The sequence below is a fragment of the Oncorhynchus mykiss genome, chromosome 7, assembly GCF_057628025.1.
Source record: "Oncorhynchus mykiss isolate SJ-2025 chromosome 7, ASM5762802v1, whole genome shotgun sequence".
Lineage (NCBI taxonomy): Eukaryota > Metazoa > Chordata > Actinopteri > Salmoniformes > Salmonidae > Oncorhynchus > Oncorhynchus mykiss.
Window position 1 is genome coordinate 19,721,014 of NC_143028.1, and position 18,588 is coordinate 19,739,601.

Sequence of the window (18,588 nt, forward strand, 5' to 3'; positions counted from 1 at the left end):
CACACACACACACACAAACAGCTTTTTATTGACCAGGCCTTTTTGATTCAGTGTGCTGTCATGCGATATATTCTATCACAATATATGGTGTGACAACCTTGTATTGAACCCTCATTACTTGTCTGTCCTGTCTGTCTGTAGATTTCCTAGGCAGGACAGAGATCCGTCTGGCGGACATTAAGAAGGACCAGGGCTCCAAAGGGCCCATCACCAAGAGGCTGCTGCTCCACGAGGTGCCCACAGGAGAGATTGTCGTACGACTGGACCTGCAGCTCTTCGAGGAGCCCTAGCCCATCCCAGTTCATCCCAGCCCTGCTCAGCTCAGCCTAACCCAGCCTAGCCTAACACCCATATACTGTACACCCCCCCCCCCCAAACCCCGTTATCCCTGCCCGAAGACTCACCAAGCTCTAGTGACAATCCCCAACGGCCCAGCCCCACACTCCTGTGTGTGTGTGTGTGTGTGTGCGTGCGTGTGTGTGAATGAATGTCTGCAGAAGGGTTTTAATTATGGTGTGGGTTTTTTTCTCCTCTTTATGATTTGTATCATTATGGTGTATATATGATATCATGATTCCACTATTATTTGGTTGAACAAAATTATGAAGCATTCCACAGCTAATTTAAAATCTCAAAGGCCGTCTTATAACGCAATGAACCTTTGAGACATGATATACTGTGGAGAAATGTTTGAACAACACATATGATCATTGCTTATGCACTGTATGTCTTAAAGAGCCCACCCTGTGGCATTAACACCTGGGGCGTGTTCATTAGTCAACAAGCGGAAGAAAACGGACAAACCGGGCGAGACTCCCTTGTCCAATAATAAGCGTTCATTTTCTTTTCACGTTACAAAACGTTTTAAAACGCCTTCTGTTGTGTGGCCAAATGAACACCACCCAGGTGACCACACTGTTGTTGTGCCATCCCCGTGACAACATAAGGCAACCTCCCATATAACCTTTGACACTGTGTTCATGTTTATAAACATACGGCTATTATGTCATTGCAGGTCAGACAATTTCAAAAGCTTGTCTGAAGCCCATCTAATAATACCCCTGGTTGTTTTAGCTGGAACATCTTCCCTTGTATTTCTTTCATTCAAACATGACCCAGGTTTCGAGTTATTTATTAGTTTCTGTGTACGTCTGTTTGAGACCAGGGTACAAAAGCAGGTACAGTACATAAGTGAATGTGAGTAGGAGAGCTATACTTTGTGATATACCTTCAAAGGTTTGGTGAGACACTTTGGGAAAAATGTGTTAGGGAATTAAAGAGCTGTTATGTTAGTATACTACAGTATGCTGAGAATGAAAATGAAGCTATCAGTAATCTTTACACTGTACCTTTATATGATCCACATATTGAGCGTTGTGTTTCAGATTGGAAATTCAAATGAAAGGCCAGACGAAATGTTTGGGTGTGTTTGAAACATTACAGAAGTACTGTACGAAAGTACACGCTATCAAATTGGCTTAGCCCAAAATATATTGTTGTACGGTTTGAGGGAAATTGAAGAGCAGATTTCCTGTTTTCTAAATGATGTGTAAATGAGTGCCGATTTCTAGTTACATTTGCAGCGTAGGCCAAGATGATGGAGTACCAGTGTACTACAAATCATTCGTTTTTTGATGGTTAGAAGAATCATACGGTGATGTCAGGAATGTTTTTGTCTTTGTTCCGAAAAATTATGTTATTTTCAACGCATTCATATCTACACGTTTTGTATGTATATTTTAGTTGTTTTTAATTACATTTTTTCGTACGGCAAAAAAGCACCATTTAATATAGAGTGCTATATTTATGTGTTGGAAAGCCATTTTGGAGGTGTTTTGTTTTGGAGGCTGAGGTCAGGCTTTGTTGTGATGGACATATTCGGCCAATGCTGTAACTGTTTGTGAAGAGGGGGCATTTCAGGTTCATTCAATGTGGGTCTCAAATGAATATATTTCCTTTGCAAGAGAACAGGAATGATTTTTTTAGAGTTTTGTGTGGCACTGTGTTCAGTTGAACAACACTGTATTACATATTTATTGACGTTAAGAAAGACCATTCGGACAAAAGGGAAATATCAGCCTCCAGGTTGCTGCCATATGCAATCTACTCCGAGGTATGAGACAATTTGAATCTTTCATATGGTCTTATCTGTTATTTTGTTCTTTATGACGACCCTCCCATTATCTTGGGTTCCGCGTTCGAAAGGAGATGTACAAGGATATCCGAAGGCAGCAGAGACGACTGACTTCAGTCTAAGTCTGACAATGTTAGCATAGTTTGTCTAATGTTAGTTTAATGTATGTTGTTGTTGTTACCAGCTATGTGTCCGTGTAGATAATGTACAAATACTAGTGAAATTCCACTGCCGTGTTAGTGAGAGTGGTCAAGGAGAACAGCGTTTGCAGAGCCTGTGTTCCTTATGTGTATGTCTAGGAGGGAGTGAGTAACATTAACGTACTATTCTCGAGTGCTTTTGGGTTTGTGCTGGGTCTCTGTTCAAGTTGGAGGACTTAGATTATGACTAGTCATTTCCCTATAGCGTGCGACCTGTACCTCCACTCCTTTCCCCGGTTACCCCACAGTAGTGCTCTTTTAATGTTCACTCTAAAACCAGTGATGCTCTCTCTTCTTTTTAATGAGCAAAGTCTTAACTGATAAAGTACAGTATGTGAATATGTTGAAATATTTGAAAGGAGTATAAGTAATATATTACAACAACTACCGTAGAATAATGTTGATGACAATGTATTGTTATCAAGGTCTGAGAAGTGTATTGTCTTAAATGTTGAAAATAAAATTTGATTGGACCAAGGAGTTTGATGTATGTTTGGTTTTTAGCCTTAATTTACAAACCTTGTAAGTACTTATTTTATACAAAATATACTTAAATGTTTTGGAGTTTACCGCCATATATTACTTTTCCATTAAATGGGTCTCGTAGATAGCGTTCACTTCAGTCAGTGCCTGAAAGGTTTGTACATTGAACGTGTCATTCAGGTTAAAGCAGTAACCGTGATGATTTGAAGGGGCTGGTGTTTCAGCAGGGCGCAATTTTGTTATGCAACGAATGTTTGGGGCAACAGAACTTCGCTGGATTTGGCGGAGTTTGACGTTGAAATAGCAATATGTATTGTTTTTGTGTCGAACTTGCATATACGTCACATTGAATGTCTTGATGTGTGACATTTTGGTCATTTCCTTTGAGGTAATAGGGTGGAACTAAATTTGTTTTCACATTTGTTTCCATTTAGATGGCATTCTGTGATTGCTCATTCAAGGTAGTAATGAAAACAAATATCAAATCAAATATGCACATTTATTTTTCAAATGTATAATAATAATATCACATTTGCATAAGTATTCAGACCCTTTACTCAGTAATTTGTTGAACCATCTTTGGCAGCGATTACAGCCTAGAGTCGTTTTGGGCATGACGCTGCAAGCGTGGCACGCCTGTATTTGGGGAGTTTCTCCCATTCTTCTCTGCAGATCCTTTAAAGCTCTGTCAGGTTGGATGGGGAGCATCGCTGCACAGCTATTTTCAGGTCTCTCCAAAGATCTCCAATCGGGTTCAAGTCCGTGCTCTTGCTGGGCCACTCAAGGACATTCAGAGACTTGTCCCGAAGCCACTCCTGTGTTGTCTTGACTGTGGGCTTAGGGTCACTGTCCCGTTGGAAGGTGAACCTTCACCCCAGTCTGAGTTCCTGAGCGCTCTGGAGCAGGTCCTCCATTCATTTTTCCCTCGATCCTGACTAGTCTCCCAGTCCCTGCCGCTGAAAAACCTCTCCACAGCATGATGCTGACACCACCATGCTTCACCATAGGGTTGGTGCCAGGTTTCCTCCAGATGTGACGCTTGGCATTCAGGCCAAAGAGTTCCGTTTAGGTTTCCTTAGACCAGAGAATTTTGTTTCTCATGGTCTGAGAGTCTTTAGGTGCCTTTTGGCAAACTCCAAGAGTGCTGTCATATACCTTTTACTGAGGAGTGGCTTCCGTCTGGACACTCTACTATAAAGGCCTGATTGGTGAAGTGCTGCAGAGATGGTTGTCCTTCTGGAAGGTTCTCCCATCTCCACAGAAGAACTCTGGAGCTCTGTCAGAGTGACCATCGGGTTCTTGGTCACCTCCCTGACCAAGGCCCTTCTCTCCCGATTGCTCAGTTTGGCCGGGCGGCCAGCTCTAGGAAGAGTCTTGGTGGTTCCAAACTTCTTCTATTCAAGAATGATGGAGGCCCCTCTGTTCTTGGGGACCTTCAATGCTGCAGACATTTTTGGTATCCCCAGATCTGTGCCTCGACACAACCCTGTCTCAGAGCTCTATGGACAATTCCTTCAACCTCATGGCTTGATTCTTGCTCTGACGTGCCCTGTGGGACCTGTATCAACTGTGGGACCTTATATCATGTCCAATCAATTGAATTTACCACGTGGACTCCAAACAATTTGTATAAACATCTCAATGATGATAATGGAAACAGGATGCACCTGAGCTCAATTTTAGCAAAGGGTCTGAATGCTTATATAAGGTAAGGTATTTATTTTGTTATATTTAAAACATTTGCAAACATTTCTAAAAACCTGTTTTCGGTTTGTCATTATGAGGTATTGTGTGTAGATTGATGAGGATGTATTTAATCAATTTTAGAATAAGGCTGTAACATAACATAATGGGGAAAAAGTCAAGGGGTCTGAATACTTTCCAAATGCACTGTAGTTGTCACATGCACACTTTGACCAGGCTTGGCTATAAAAGTGTGTAGCTCTTTCAAGTTGCTAATGGACTCTTGGTAGCCTCTCTGATCAGTCTCCTACTTCCTCTGTCATCCAGTTTGGCGGGACGGCCATTGGGGGGGAAAGTACCCAATTGTCATACTTGAGTAAAAGTAAAGATACCTTAATAGAAACTGATCTAAGCAAGGTCTTAGTGCTGCCATACAACTTCCACCTCTTAATAATCGTCTTGACCGTGCGCCAGGGGATATTAAAGGCCTTTGAAATATGTTTATACCCATCCCCTGATCTGCGCCTTTCCACTGCTTTGTCCCAGAGTTCTTTTGAAAGCTCCTTCATGCTCATGCTTGAGTGTTTGCTTTGCAAGTCACTGCCCAGCAGAGGGAACCCACATGAACTGCTGAATGAGTCCTGGAATCATGTTAATCACTACAATAAAACAGATGGAGGCCAATTAACTTGGTGTGTGATTTTGAAGGTGATTGGTTACAACCTGAGCTAATTTAGGATTGCTAGTACAAGGGGGTGGACACTTATCCAACCTAGCTATTTCCTTCTTTGTTCTTGTTGATATAAGTAAATACAAATCTGAATATTTGTTTCACTTGGAAGTTGTGGGGTAGGATGTATAGATCAATGGAATAATAAACTATTCCCAGCCGTTTTAATTCCAGGCTATAAGGCAACAAAAGGTGACAATTTTGAAAGGGGGTGTACATTTTCTACACTGTCTCTTTGATTCCTCATGTCTCACCATGTTTTCATCACTTCTTTCCATCTTCCAACCACAACACTCCCTGATTTATCCAGCCTTGGAACGATGGCGCCGGAGCGTAGGGCTGCCGTCTTGTCGGCTCTTAACCAACCATGCTATTTTGTTTGTTTTTTCGTGTTTGTTCGTAACTTGTTTAGTACATAATGTTGATGCTACCGTCTCTTATGACCGAAAAGAGCTTCTGGACATCAGAACTACGATTACTCACCTCAAACTGGACTAAGAGTTCTTCTTGAATGAGTCGGAACGGGAGGGATATACTACTACAGACACCCGACCAGGCCCAGATCCCCATGATTCGCTGGAGAAGGAAACTGAGATTTAGTGGGAAAAGATCAGGGTGCCTTGCGAGGATCAGGCGACGAGTGGCTAATCTGCCCTGGCGATCCGTATTGCTAGCTAATGTTCAATCGCTGGGAAATAAATGGGACGAGCTGAAAGCACGTATATCCTACCAACGGGACATTAAAAACTGTAATATCTTATGTTTCACCAAGTCGTGGCTGAACAACGACATTAAGAACATACAGCTGGCGGGTTATACACTCCATCGGCAGGACAGAACAGTAACCTCTGGTAAGACAAGGGGCGGGGGCCTATGCATATATGTGAACAACAGCTGGTGCATGATATCTAAGGAAGTCTTGAGGTTTTGCTAACCTGAGGTAGAGTATCTCATGATAAGATGTAGACCACACTATCTACCGAGAGAGTTTTCAACTGTATTTTTCGTAGCTGTCTACATACCACCACAGACCGATGCTGGCACTAAAACCGCCCTCAATGAGCTGTATACGGCCATAAGCAAACAGGAAAACGCTCATCCAGAGACGGCGCTCCTATTGGACGGAGACTTTAATGCAGGGAAACTTAAATCAGTTTTACCTAATTTCCATCAGCATGTTAAATGAGCAACCAGAGGAAAAAAATGTATAGACCACCTTTACTCAACGTGTACAAAGCTCTCCCTCGCCCTCCATTTGGCAAATCTGACAATAATTCTATCCTCCTGATTCCTGCTTACAAGCACAAATGAAAGCAGGAAGCACCAGTGACTCGGTCTATAAAAAAAAGTGGTCAGACGAAGCAGATGCTAAACTACAGGACTGCTTTTCTAGCACAGACTGGAATATGGCAACATTCGCACTGAGCTAAAGGGTAGAGCTGCCGCTTCAAGGAGCGGGACTCTAACCCGGAAGCTTATAAGAAATCCTGCTATGCCCTCGGACGAACCATCAAACAGGCAAAGCATCAGTACAGGACTAAGATCAAATGTTACTACTCCGGCTCCGACGCTCGTCGGATGTGGCAGGGTTTGCAAACTATTACAGACTACAAAGGGAAGCACAGCCGAGAGCTGCCCAGTGACACGAGCCTACCAGATGAGCTAAATAACTTCTATGCTCGCTTCGAGGCAAGTAACACTGAAACATGCATGTGAGCATCAGCTGTTCCGGACGACTGTGTGATCACGCTCTCTGCAGCCGATGTGAGTAAGACCTTCAAACAGGTTACCAGGATGAGTACTGCGAGCATGCGCTGACCAACTGGCAAGTGTCTTCACTATATACAGTGCCTTGCGAAAGTATTCGGCCCCCTTGAACTTTGCGACCTTTTGCCACATTTCAGGCTTCAAACATAAAGATAAAAAACTGTATTTTTTTGTGAAGAATCAACAACAAGTGGGACACAATCATGAAGTGGAACGACATTTATTGGATATTTCAAACTTTTTTAACAAATCAAAAACTGAAAAATTGGGCGTGCAAAATTATTCAGCCCCCTTAAGTTAATAGTTTGTAGCACCACCTTTTGCTGCGATTACAGCTGTAAGTCGCTTGGGGTATGTCTCTATCAGTTTTGCACATCGAGAGACTGACATTTTTTCCCATTCCTCCTTGCAAAACAGCTCAAGCTCAGTGAGGTTGGATGGAGAGCATTTGTGAACAGCAGTTTTCAGTTCTTTCCACAGATTCTCGATTGGATTCAGGTCTGGACTTTGACTTGGCCATTCTAACACCTGGATATGTTTATTTTTGAACCATTCCATTGTAGATTTTGCTTTATGTTTTGGATCATTGTCTTGTTGGAAGACAAATCTCCGTCCCAGTCTCAGGTCTTTTGCAGACTCCATCAGGTTTTCTTCCAGAATGGTCCTGTATTTGGCTCCATCCATCTTCCCATCAATTTTAACCATCTTCCCTGTCCCTGCTGAAGAAAAGCAGGCCCAAACCATGATGCTGCCACCACCATGTTTGACAGTGGGGATGGTGTGTTCAGGGTGATGAGCTGTGTTGCTTTTACGCCAAACATAACGTCTTGCATTGTTGCCAAAAAGTTCAATTTTGGTTTCATCTGACCAGAGCACCTTCTTCCACATGTTTGGTGTGTCTCCCAGGTGGCTTGTGGCAAACTTTAACCAACACTTTTTATGGATATCTTTAAGAAATGGCTTTCTTCTTGCCACTCTTCCATAAAGGCCAGATTTGTGCAATATACGACTGATTGTTTTCCTATGGACAGAGTCTCCCACCTCAGCTGTAGATCTCTGCAGTTCATCCAGAGTGATCATGGGCCTCTTGGCTGCATCTCTGATCAGTCTTCTCCTTGTATGAGCTGAAAGTTTAGAGGGACGGCCAGGTCTTGGTAGATTTGCAGTGGTCTGATACTCCTTCCATTTCAATATTATCGCTTGCACAGTGCTCCTTGGGATGTTTAAATCTTGGGAAATCTTTTTGTATCCAAATCCGGCTTTAAACTTCTTCACAACAGTATCTCGGACCTGCCTGGTGTGTTCCTTGTTCTTCATGATGCTCTCTGCGCTTTTAACGGACCTCTGAGGCTATCACAGTGCAGGTGCATTTATACGGAGACTTGATTACACACAGGTGGATTTTATTTATCATCATTAGTCATTTAGGTCAACATTGGATCATTCAGAGATCCTCACTGAACTTCTGGAGAGAGTTTGCTGCACTGAAAGTAAAGGGGCTGAATAATTTTGCACGCCCAATTTTTCAGTTTTTGATTTGTTAAAAAAGTTTGAAGTATCCAATAAATGTCGTTCCACTTCATGATTGTGTCCCACTTGTTGTTGATTCTTCACAAAAAAATACAGTTTTATATCTTTATGTTTGAAGCCTGAAATGTGGCAAAAGGTCGCAAAGTTCAAGGGGGCCGAATACTTTCGCAAGGCACTGTATATTTATCAAAAATATATGGGGGATTGGAAATGAGGCAGACAATTACATTGATGGAAGCAACAATTTATCCGCAATATTAAAGCTGATCCAGGAAAGAAACAATCCAGGAAAAAAAGTGTCTTCACTGACATTTTCAACATCTCCCTGTCTGAGTCTGTAATACCAACATGTTTCAAGCAGACCACCATAGTCCCTGTGCCCAAGAACACTAAGGTAACCTGTCTAAATGACTACCGACCTGTAGCACTCACGTCTGTAGCCATGAAATGCTATGAAAGGCTGGTCATGGCTCACATCAACACCATTATCCCAGAAACCCTAGACCCACTACAATTTGCATACCACCCAAACAGATCCATAGATGATGCCATCTCTATTGCACTCCCAGCTGGACAAAAGGAACACCTACGTGAGAATGCTATTCATTGACTACAGCTCAGCGTTCAACACCAGAGTGCCCTACAAAGCTCATCACTGAGCTAAGGACCCTGGGACTAAACACCTCCCTCTGCAACTGGATCCTGGACTTCCTGACGTGCCGCCCCCAGGTGGTAAGGGTAGGTATCAACACATCCACCACGCTGACCCTCAACACAGGGGCCCCTCAGGGGTGCGTGCTCAGTCCCCTCCTGTACTCCATGTTCACTCATGACTTCACGGCCAGGCACGACTCCAACACCCTCATTAGGTTTGCTGATGACACAACAGTGGTAGGCCTGATCACCGAAAACGATGAGACAGCCTATAGGGAGGAGGTCTAAGACCTGACCATGTGGTGCCAGGACAACAACCTCTCCCTCAACGTGATCAAGACAAAGGGGATGATTGTGGACTACAGGAAAAGGAGGACCGAGCAAGTGCTCATTCTCATTGACGGGGCTGTAGTGGAGCAGGTTGAGAGCTTCAAGTTCCTTGGCGTCCACATCACCAACAAACTATCATGATCCAAACATGTGTCCTTGCACATTGATTCTGTACTGGTACCCCCTGTATATAGCCTCGCTTGTTATTTTACTGCTGCTACTGAATTATTTGATACTTTTATTTTCAATTTTTTACTTAACACTTTTTTTATTTTTTGTCCTCATCACCAAAAAACTAACCTGGTCCAAGCACACCAAGACAGTCGCGAAGAGGGCATGACAAAACCTATTCCCCCTCAGGAGACTGAAATGATTTGGCATGGGTCCTCAGATCCTCAACAGGTTTTACAGCTGCACCATCGAGAACATCGTGACGGGTTGCATCACTGCCTGTTATGGCAACTGCATGGCCTCTGAGCACAAGGCACTACACAAGATAGTACGTACGGCCCAGTACATTACTGGGGTCAAGCTTCCTGCCATCCAGCACCTCTATACCAGGCGGTGTCAGAGGAAGGCCCTAAAAATTGCCAAGACTCCAGCCACCCTAGTCATAGATGTCCTCTCTGCTATCGCACAGCAAGCGGTACCGGAGCGCCAAGTCTAGCTCCAAGAGGCTCCTAAATAGCTTCTACCTGCCGAACAATAAGACTCCTGAACAACTAATCAAATGGCTACCCAGACTATTTGCATTGCACTTTATATCCATAATCTACATCTTAATTTAGGAGCATAGATTTCACAGTGTACAGTGTTGCTTTTCTTTCTCTTTTCAGGCCCAAGTTAGATGATTGGTCTGCAAAATTATCTTCACTCTGTCTTTTGTCTTTTAATTCAATTTGACCAATAACCATCTTTAATTTACAAAAATGTTTTAGTATGGGTAGTCTCCTTCACGTCTTTGTTTAAAAAGTTGTCATTGCATCAGAAATATAAAACTCATGTCGTCAATTATTAGGGATAATTTTTCAAGGATTCATGTTTTTGTCATTTGAAGGCCTAGTCCATTACATACACTTTTAAGTGTGTATACATTTTATGTAATAGAAATGTATTTTTAATTCCTAATAATAATTTGTAATCATAATTTAAGCATAAGGGGAAGGGTATCGGCCTCTAGGGGCGGGACAAGGCATGTTCGGAATTGCTTCTCCTCCCACATGTTGAATATTAATGAGTGAAAATAGTCTGCGAGCCTATACGTAGTGACGACACACGAAAACTGCGGGCCCGGATTGCAGCAGCCCCTTGTCACTGTGACGAAGATTGGCACTAAGGTAAGCTGTCACTCAAATTCCTCTTTTTTTTCGTCGCCCATCAATCTAACAATCGACGCAACATGCTTGAATGCAGTGGCTCGCCATGGAATGAGCCAATGTGCACTTTGCAGAATGGACAGTGAGCCAAAAAGACTGATCACACATAAAGGCAAGCTGTTGTGGCGAGAGAAAAAGATGTCCGCTTGTTTGGAAAAGGCGCATTGGAAATGGTGAATGAGAAGGCCAAGCGTGTGTTCACTCATCTACAGACTATTGGATATTCGAATGTTATTATGAGAGATACCTAGTGATGACCGCAATGTAGATGGGATGTGTGCTGTTGACAGTTTTATTTGTTCAACATTTGAAAGCACCAATATTATCTGCTACATGTAGCCTGAGCCGCTATACGATCTTTAGACAGCGAGGGTATGATACACTGGTAATCAAATTAACACGAAATTGTATGCACTTTTTTGTTTGTTATGGAAACACATTTGATTTTTTTTTCCCCTTATTTATTTTTGCCAATGGATACGGCTTGCTAAGGAGAGATTCGTGGGCCTAGTGTCCCAGTTTAGGATGATGCTTGGTGAACATTACGAACTGTAGATGCACAACTACTGCGTTAAAAAAAAATGCTTTATTTAATCAAAATGTGTGCCCGGAAGTTAGGGCTACTGTACAACATACCTCCCACCCTGCACGCGCGTGAATTGATAACTGCACTGTCTGAATTCCATTCTGATACACGCATACAGTGACCAAGCATTTACCACACTCCAAAAAAGATGAATCCTCCTACCCCAGAATGAAAGGCCCTGTGTTGGCATAGTACCCTGACTCTACGTTCTTCATTGGCTATGTATGTATCATGCAATGGTTATATCTAATCTATGACAACAACGAAAACCTTATCTAAACCCCATGTTTGATGCATTTGTCTGTAGGACTGGTAGCCACACAGGTCTTAGGTCTTGGACTGGAATGCCTGTGTATTGGCATCATTGGCAGCGACCATGATGGAAGCCCAGTCGGCATCTCTAGATGAGTACCCGGAGGTAGATCAGGTAAGAGATTGAAGACGAGTGAAGTTTGAACATTTTACAAAATGGGTGGCCATATTCCAATGAATGAGCTGTGTGATGTTATATACCCCAAACTTAACCACAAATTCACTAGTAAATGAATAACTGTCTGATGAAGTGTTCCTTTCCTGAATTCCCAATTTCAATGAGCTGCTGTGAAAGTTAATATTACACACGTTAAAAGTCTATCAATCCTCTGTGGACTCCATGGCCTCCCAGCAAACATGGCAGAGATCGCGGGGGCTGAGTCTAACCACACATCTTCTAGCACTCACATAAATGTGTATTTTAACACATTTGCCTTTCAATCAAAGTCATTGTTGCGCCATCACATGGCAATCACAAGGGCAAGGACCATCAATATCCAGAGACCGTGAGTGGGGGAATGTTTTTCAAATACTGTAACAGCCACACATCTACGGTGTGCAAGTAGGAGAGAGGCAATATTCATCATCATACATGTGATTTTAATATAATATATGACATTTAGTATATGCTTTTATCTATACAGAACAAAAATATAAACGCCACATGTAAAGTGTTGGTTTCATGAAATAAAAGATCCCAGATATTTTCCATACGCACAAAAAGCTTATTTCTCTCATTGAGTGTACTAATTTGTTTACATCCCTGTTAGTGAGCATTTCTCTTTTGCCAAGATAATCCTTCCACCTGACAAGTGTGGCTTTAAACAGCATGATCATTGCACAGGTGCACCTTGTGCTGGGGACAGTAAAAGGCCACTAAAATGTGCAGTCTTGTTACACAACACGTTGCCACGGATGCCTCAAGTTTTGAGGGAGTGTGCAATTGGCATGTTGACTGCAGGAATGTCCACCAGAGCTGTTGCCAGAGAATTGAATGTTGATTTCTCTACCAACGTTGTTTTGGCAGTTAGTCCAAACGGCCTCACAACCGCAGACCACGGGTTAGCACGCCAGCCCAGGACCTCCACATCTGACTTATTGACCTGCTGGATCGTCTGAGACCAGACAACTGGACAGCTGATGAAAGATAGACTGGTTTTCTGATCCACTCCGCTACTTTTTTTTTTAAAAGGTATCTGTGACCAACCGATGAATATCTGTAGTCCCAGCCATGCGAAATCCATAGATTAGGGCCCAAGGAATTTATTTCAATCGACTGATTTCCTTAAATGAACTGTAACTCAGTAAAATCTTTAAATTGTTGCACGTTTTTATATTTTTGTTCAGTATAAAATTACTTGCAGTCATGAGTGCATACATTTTTCCCGTATGGGTGGTCCCATTAATCAAACCCACTATCCTGGCATTGCACGCACTGTGCTCTACCAACTGTGCTACAGAGGACCACTTTAAAAACCAATGAATGTCAGATCCAGTGAAGAATTAGGCACAGTTGGAATGAGCCTGACCTGAGGCAGTGTAGGACAGGGTCGTGTTCACTAGAAACCAAATGGAAAAAAACGTTGAAACAGGGAAGGACTAGAATGGATCATGAGTAATTTATAACTGTGTGTAGAAGTTACAGACAGTGTATTCATCGGGGTTCAATGTGAGTAGATAAATGGCTAAGGCGGTGTCTGTAAGCCGCTGAATTGAGACAGTGTTATGAGTGGAAAGAATCAGACCAATATCTCTCTCCTCTCCCTGGGGTGTGTGTACTCACCCCATTACCACCCTGAGTGGGAGTCATCTACCAACCACTGACTAACTTTACTGGATTTCACTCCTATCCCATCCCTTCTCCTCCACTCTCCTTCTATTTTATCTGCCTTGTTTCCCACTCTTCTCTTTACCATACTTGTCTCTTCCCTGGGTAAAGGTCTTGGTGCAGATGCGCGTGGGAGCAGATGTGGAGGGGGATCCGGAGCAGAGTCTGACCGAGGGAAGCGAGGGGGGAGCAGGCAGCCCCTCTGCCATGCAGCCCCAGATGCCCATGGACACAGACAAGCAGGCCATCTACAGGTAGGCGAGTCATGGTACTCCTCCACTCCATCCTCCTCATCAGAGCTGTTTCCCTCTGTTTTTCCCCCCTCCTCCTTCATTATCCTTCCCTTGTCCTGTTTATGACTGTGAGCTTGTGTGGATGTTGCGAGCGTCGGTGCATGACTGTGTGTTTGTGCACTTTCATTAACTGCGCCCGACTGTGGCGTTAATCCTTTGCACTCGCCTGTGCATCGCAGGCACCCCCTGTTCCCTCTGCTGGCCCTGCTCTTTGAGAAGTGTGAGCAGTCGACTCAGAGCTCGGACTGCGTCAGCTCTGCCAGCTTCAACGTGGACATTGAGAACTTTGTCCGCAGCCAGAAGAAAGAGGGCAAGGGCTTCTTCTGTGACGACCCAGACGTGGACAACCTGGTGAGGAACTCTGCACTACCAGGGTCTTGTTCATTTGGGCGTGCAACTGAAAACATTTGAAAATGTTGTGCAACTGGAGAAAAAAATAGTTGTTTCTTATTGGATATGCCCAGTTGGTCCTTTCCTGTTTGTATGTTTTCTTCCTTTTGGTACCTAATGAACATGACCTAGCTATTACACGTCTGTCTTTGACGTTATAAGATAATATAACGAAGTTCCACGGCTGTTGTGCCCCTCAACAAACCACTCTTGAATTGCCTCTTTACATCGAGCAATTGAAAGAGTGTATGTGTGATGGTAAATGTTTTATATTAAAGACTGAAATAAATGTTGTGACCCATGTCTTTATTGGAAAGAACTGAAGAGACATGACTGACCAGCGAACTTATGTTGAATGACCTAATTGGTAAGGGTTAAGCTTAACCCTTGGCTACGGTCAGGGTTAGAGTTATGGGTTGGCAGCATACCTACCCATGGACCGCTAATGACCTCACCTGACCTTTGACCTCTGACCCCAGATGGTGAAGGCCATCCAGGTGCTGCGTATCCACCTCCTGGAGCTGGAGAAAGTGAGCGACTTGTGTAAGGACTTCTGTAGCCGCTACATCGCCTGCCTGCGCACCAAGATGAACAGTGAGACCCTGCTGAGTGGAGGAGAAACTGACAGCCCCTGTTCCCCTGTCCAGATACAGGTACACACACTCACACACAGGTTATACACACACATTTCCCCTTCATAGATTATTTGTATCTTTCCCAGAGGGAACTTTGGCTATTGTATTGGGATTAAATGATAAGCGCATAATAGTACAATTATACAAGATGAACACATGAATGTGAATGCAGTAAGGCTAATTCTGTGTGTTTCCCCCCTCCCCCAGACCTCCAGCCCACTCACAGGAACCCTCAGCCCTCAAGGCATTGTGATGTCAGCCTCGGCCCTGCAGCAAGGCAACGTTACCCTGACAACAGTCAATTCTGCTGGCCAAGTGTTAGCAGGTATGTCTCCGTGGCATACCACCTCTACAGGTACCCTCTCCTCTCCGGCCTTACTGTGTCCCTGTTAAGACAACTACTAGCAATACTGGGTCATATTAATTATGGCACACCGTAGCAAAACTTTTTTCAACGGATAACGAAAGCAATATTTTCTTAGCAGGTTCAGATAGTCCCTCCCTGTTTTAGTCAGTTTTCTTGAATCTGTGAATGTTGCCTCTTTTTTTTTTCAGAGTTGATTTCAAAGTTGATTATGGTGAGGTGCTGAGGGTCCTTGGATCAAGGTGTTACCAAAAATGCCCTAACTTTTATTTGTGTGTATGAGCAGGTGGTACAGTGTACCAGCCCATCACAGTAGTCACTCCTCAGGGACAGGTGGTGGGACAAGCTATCTCACCCCAGACAATACGCATCAACAACACACAGGTGAGGAATACACCACACACACAGACAGACACACGGTCACACAAACTACAGCCGGTTCTGTGAATTGACTGTGTGTGTGTGTGTGTGTGTGTGTACAGCTCCAGTTGCAGCTCAATCAGGACCTAAGCAGTTTCTTCACCCAGGAGGACAGCTCATCCAAGAGCAACAAGAGGGGGGTCCTGCCCAAATCAGCCACCAACATCATGCGCACCTGGCTCTTCCAACACATAGGGGTGAGTGAAAAACACCTCTTCTCAACCGTTCCTAAGATTAGAATAACTGAATGTATTGTAACCCAGAGTAAAGCTCTGCTAGGTTATTCCAAGGGTGTCTGAGCATGCTTGCGTGCATGTGAGTGTGCACGTGCATGCATTTGGCCCCCGTCACGATGGCTCGTCCCATGATGGCCCGTCCCATGATGGCTCGGAGCGTTTGCGTTGACAGAGACGGATGTGTTAGGCCCTCATATGACTGGCCCATGGTCTGCTGGCTAAATGCTAATCAGAGGTTAATCAGTAGACAGCCCACAGGCCCAATGGTGGACCTAACCAGACTGTTAGCTAACAGAGACCATTTGTTCCCTGTGTGTGTTCGTGCAAGTGTGGGTGTCGGTGTGTGTTTTGTTGTGTGCCTGCTCGTGTGTGTAAGAGACAGTTAACTAGCAGCCAGATGTTAGAACATCCTAGCCCTCACAAAGACACTTTGAGATGACGCGTCTTCACTACAGCTTGTTCCTCTCTGCTTGCTCCCGAGCGGCCAATCCTGGCCCTCAGGCCTTTGTACATCCTAAAGTTGAATCTAAATACAGTGCCTTGCGAAAGTATTCGGCCCCCTTGAACTTTGCGACCTTTTGCCACATTTCAGGCTTCAAACATAAAGATATAAAACTGTATTTTTTTGTGAAGAATCAACAACAAGTGGGACACAATCATGAAGTGGAACGACATTTATTGGATATTTCAAACTTTTTTAACAAACAAAAACTGAAAAATTGGGCATGCAAAATTATTCAGCCCCCTTAAGGTCGGTTTTATATCTTTATATTTGAAGCCTGAAATGTGGCAAAAGGTCGCAAAGTTCAAGGGGGCCGAATACTTTCGCAAGGCACTGTACATCCTGGTTGGGGCGAAAGCCCAACCTCCCAGTACCTCATAATCTTTCCCCACATGGCCCACTAGCAATTTATACTGGTGTTATTAATGGTCCCTGTGGCGCCCACAAACGTTTCATGATAGTAGATCAAGTAACAAGAGACATTGGGTAAAAAGGTATCCAACTAGTGGCCAGGCTGCTCCAAACTCTTAATTCACATAGAAGCGACTTTACTTAATCAACATCCAGTGCCGTTCCAATACAAATTGACCTTTAGTCTTATTTCATCCATCCACAGTCTCTCCCAGTACCTACTCGGCTTAATAGGGAGCTAATAGAACTCAATTGCTGTAAATGATTGTTTGTTCTTTACCCTTCTCTCTCTTTCTTTCTCTCTCAGCATCCCTATCCCACAGAGGACGAGAAGAAACAGCTCGCCATACAGACCAACCTGACCCTGCTGCAGGTCAACAACTGGTGAGGCAATCTTTCACACACACACACACACACACACACACACACACACACCTTATACCCAAGCGTAGAAATGTGGCCTCGGATGATTGGCTTAGCCCCTGTCCGTCTCTCCCTCTCCAGGTTCATTAATGCTAGGAGGCGTATCCTCCAGCCCATGATGGACAGCAGTGCTTCAGACACGCCCAAGAGCAGGAAGAGGACTCCCCAGAGCCGGCCCACCCAGCGTTTCTGGCCCATGGCCAACAACGTTGCCTCGGCCGGTGTAGGGCAAGAGGTGGCCATGGACGATGACGGTAAATGCCCAGAAAAATGAATAATATGAAAAGTCTGCAACTCTGATATGCTCCTGTTGTGTTTTATTAAACCGCAAGTGAGAAATCACAGTAGGAACATATCAGAGTTCCAGACAATCCCCAGTCCTTACTACAGGCTGGGAGGAATGCCATGCTGTGGTTTTCACACCTTGATATGACTTGATCTTGCCCTTAACATACCAGCCATCTCTATTACCACGATAACCCCGGTCAACTCTGACTATACGCTGTCCAATTCCGTACTGGTTAGTGGGTGTGGCTGAAGCTTGATCTTTTTCCTCAGTGACCATGGTGACGATGGGCATGAGTGTAGACGAGCTGCAGACGCTGACCTCAGATGGTGCAACACTGGCCATGCAGCAGGTGATGATGGGAGGACACAGCGAGGAGGAGGAGGGCGAGAGCGAGGAGGAGGAAGAGGAGGAGGAGGGGGGTGACATGGCCGGATTGGAGTGACATACCACTACTGCGGGATGTGACGTCACACCCTCATGCATGCCTATGTTTGACTATAATACTCAACACTCATCACAGTGTCCAAGACAACCCACACTAGGCCTTTAAGGCCCTTCTAGAAACAGAAAAAAAATGCTATTTTTATATGTAAAATGTTTGGAATGAAGGCTGTTTAATTTTTTTCATTTGGCTTTTTTGCTTAGTGTTTTTATTTTGTTTAGTTTGTTTTTTAAAGAATATTTATGTATGAACATTGAATGTCCAATATGGCTGACCTGCTTTTCAAGGTCTGTTGGATTTCTCTAATAATAAAATGTTCAAGAAAGATTCTCCTCAACTTTGTTTTTTTATTTCGGAGTGTAGACGCAGTATTTCAGGGGAGGATATCGACACGGTAAACTAGGATGTGTTGGAGGATGTATTGATAAGAAATTCACACCCTTATTAGTGCAACATCAAAAATGAATCATTGGAAAAAAAGCTTTTTTTTGTAAAAATAAATACATATCTTTATGGCATTTACAAATTATACAGGTTTTTACTTGTGTTCTCTGTACCATATTTCTCTAC

General features: G+C 43.7%; 2 protein-coding genes across 15 annotated transcripts in view; both read left to right on the top strand.

Annotated features, from left to right (window-relative positions):
* itsn1 (intersectin 1 (SH3 domain protein)) overlaps positions 1-2,814 on the top strand; it is a 63,062-nt gene extending 60,248 nt beyond the window's left edge. For all 11 annotated transcript variants that reach the window (XM_090240506.1, XM_021608902.3, XM_021608908.3 and 8 more), the window contains one exon: positions 142-2,814. In XM_090240506.1, the coding sequence (XP_090096632.1) occupies positions 142-290 (149 nt within the window). In that variant the 3' untranslated portion in view covers positions 291-2,814. The remainder of the gene's footprint in view (positions 1-141) is intronic.
* Positions 2,815-10,746: 7,932 nt separating this feature from the next.
* Positions 10,747-18,344, top strand: LOC110527557 (homeobox protein PKNOX1). Of its 4 annotated transcripts, none has more exons than XM_021608923.3 (11): positions 10,747-10,848; positions 11,781-11,900; positions 13,725-13,867; positions 14,086-14,257; positions 14,776-14,949; positions 15,139-15,286; positions 15,582-15,679; positions 15,778-15,912; positions 17,172-17,248; positions 17,369-17,541; positions 17,846-18,344. In XM_021608923.3, the coding sequence occupies exons 2-11, from the start codon at positions 11,850-11,852 to the stop codon at positions 18,016-18,018; spliced, it is 1,344 nt and encodes a 447-aa protein (XP_021464598.3). In that variant the 5' UTR covers positions 10,747-10,848; positions 11,781-11,849; the 3' UTR covers positions 18,019-18,344. The 4 variants fall into 4 exon arrangements, with proteins under 4 accessions (XP_021464598.3, XP_021464599.3, XP_021464596.3 ...); XM_021608924.3 differs by having other exon boundaries at positions 10,751-10,848; positions 15,139-15,256; XM_021608921.3 differs by having other exon boundaries at positions 10,822-11,695.
* Positions 18,345-18,588: the final 244 nt, after the last annotated feature.

Excerpts from the sequence above, each read along its gene's own strand:
- LOC110527557 (XM_021608923.3), top strand. The coding sequence starts at position 11,850 with ATGATGGAAGCCCAGTCGGCATCTCTAGATGAGTACCCGGAGGTAGAT. Across the intron at positions 13,868-14,085 it reads GACAAGCAGGCCATCTACAG|GCACCCCCTGTTCCCTCTGC; the intron begins GTAGGCGAGTCA and ends TGTGCATCGCAG. Across the intron at positions 17,542-17,845 it reads GGTGGCCATGGACGATGACG|TGACCATGGTGACGATGGGC; the intron begins GTAAATGCCCAG and ends CTTTTTCCTCAG.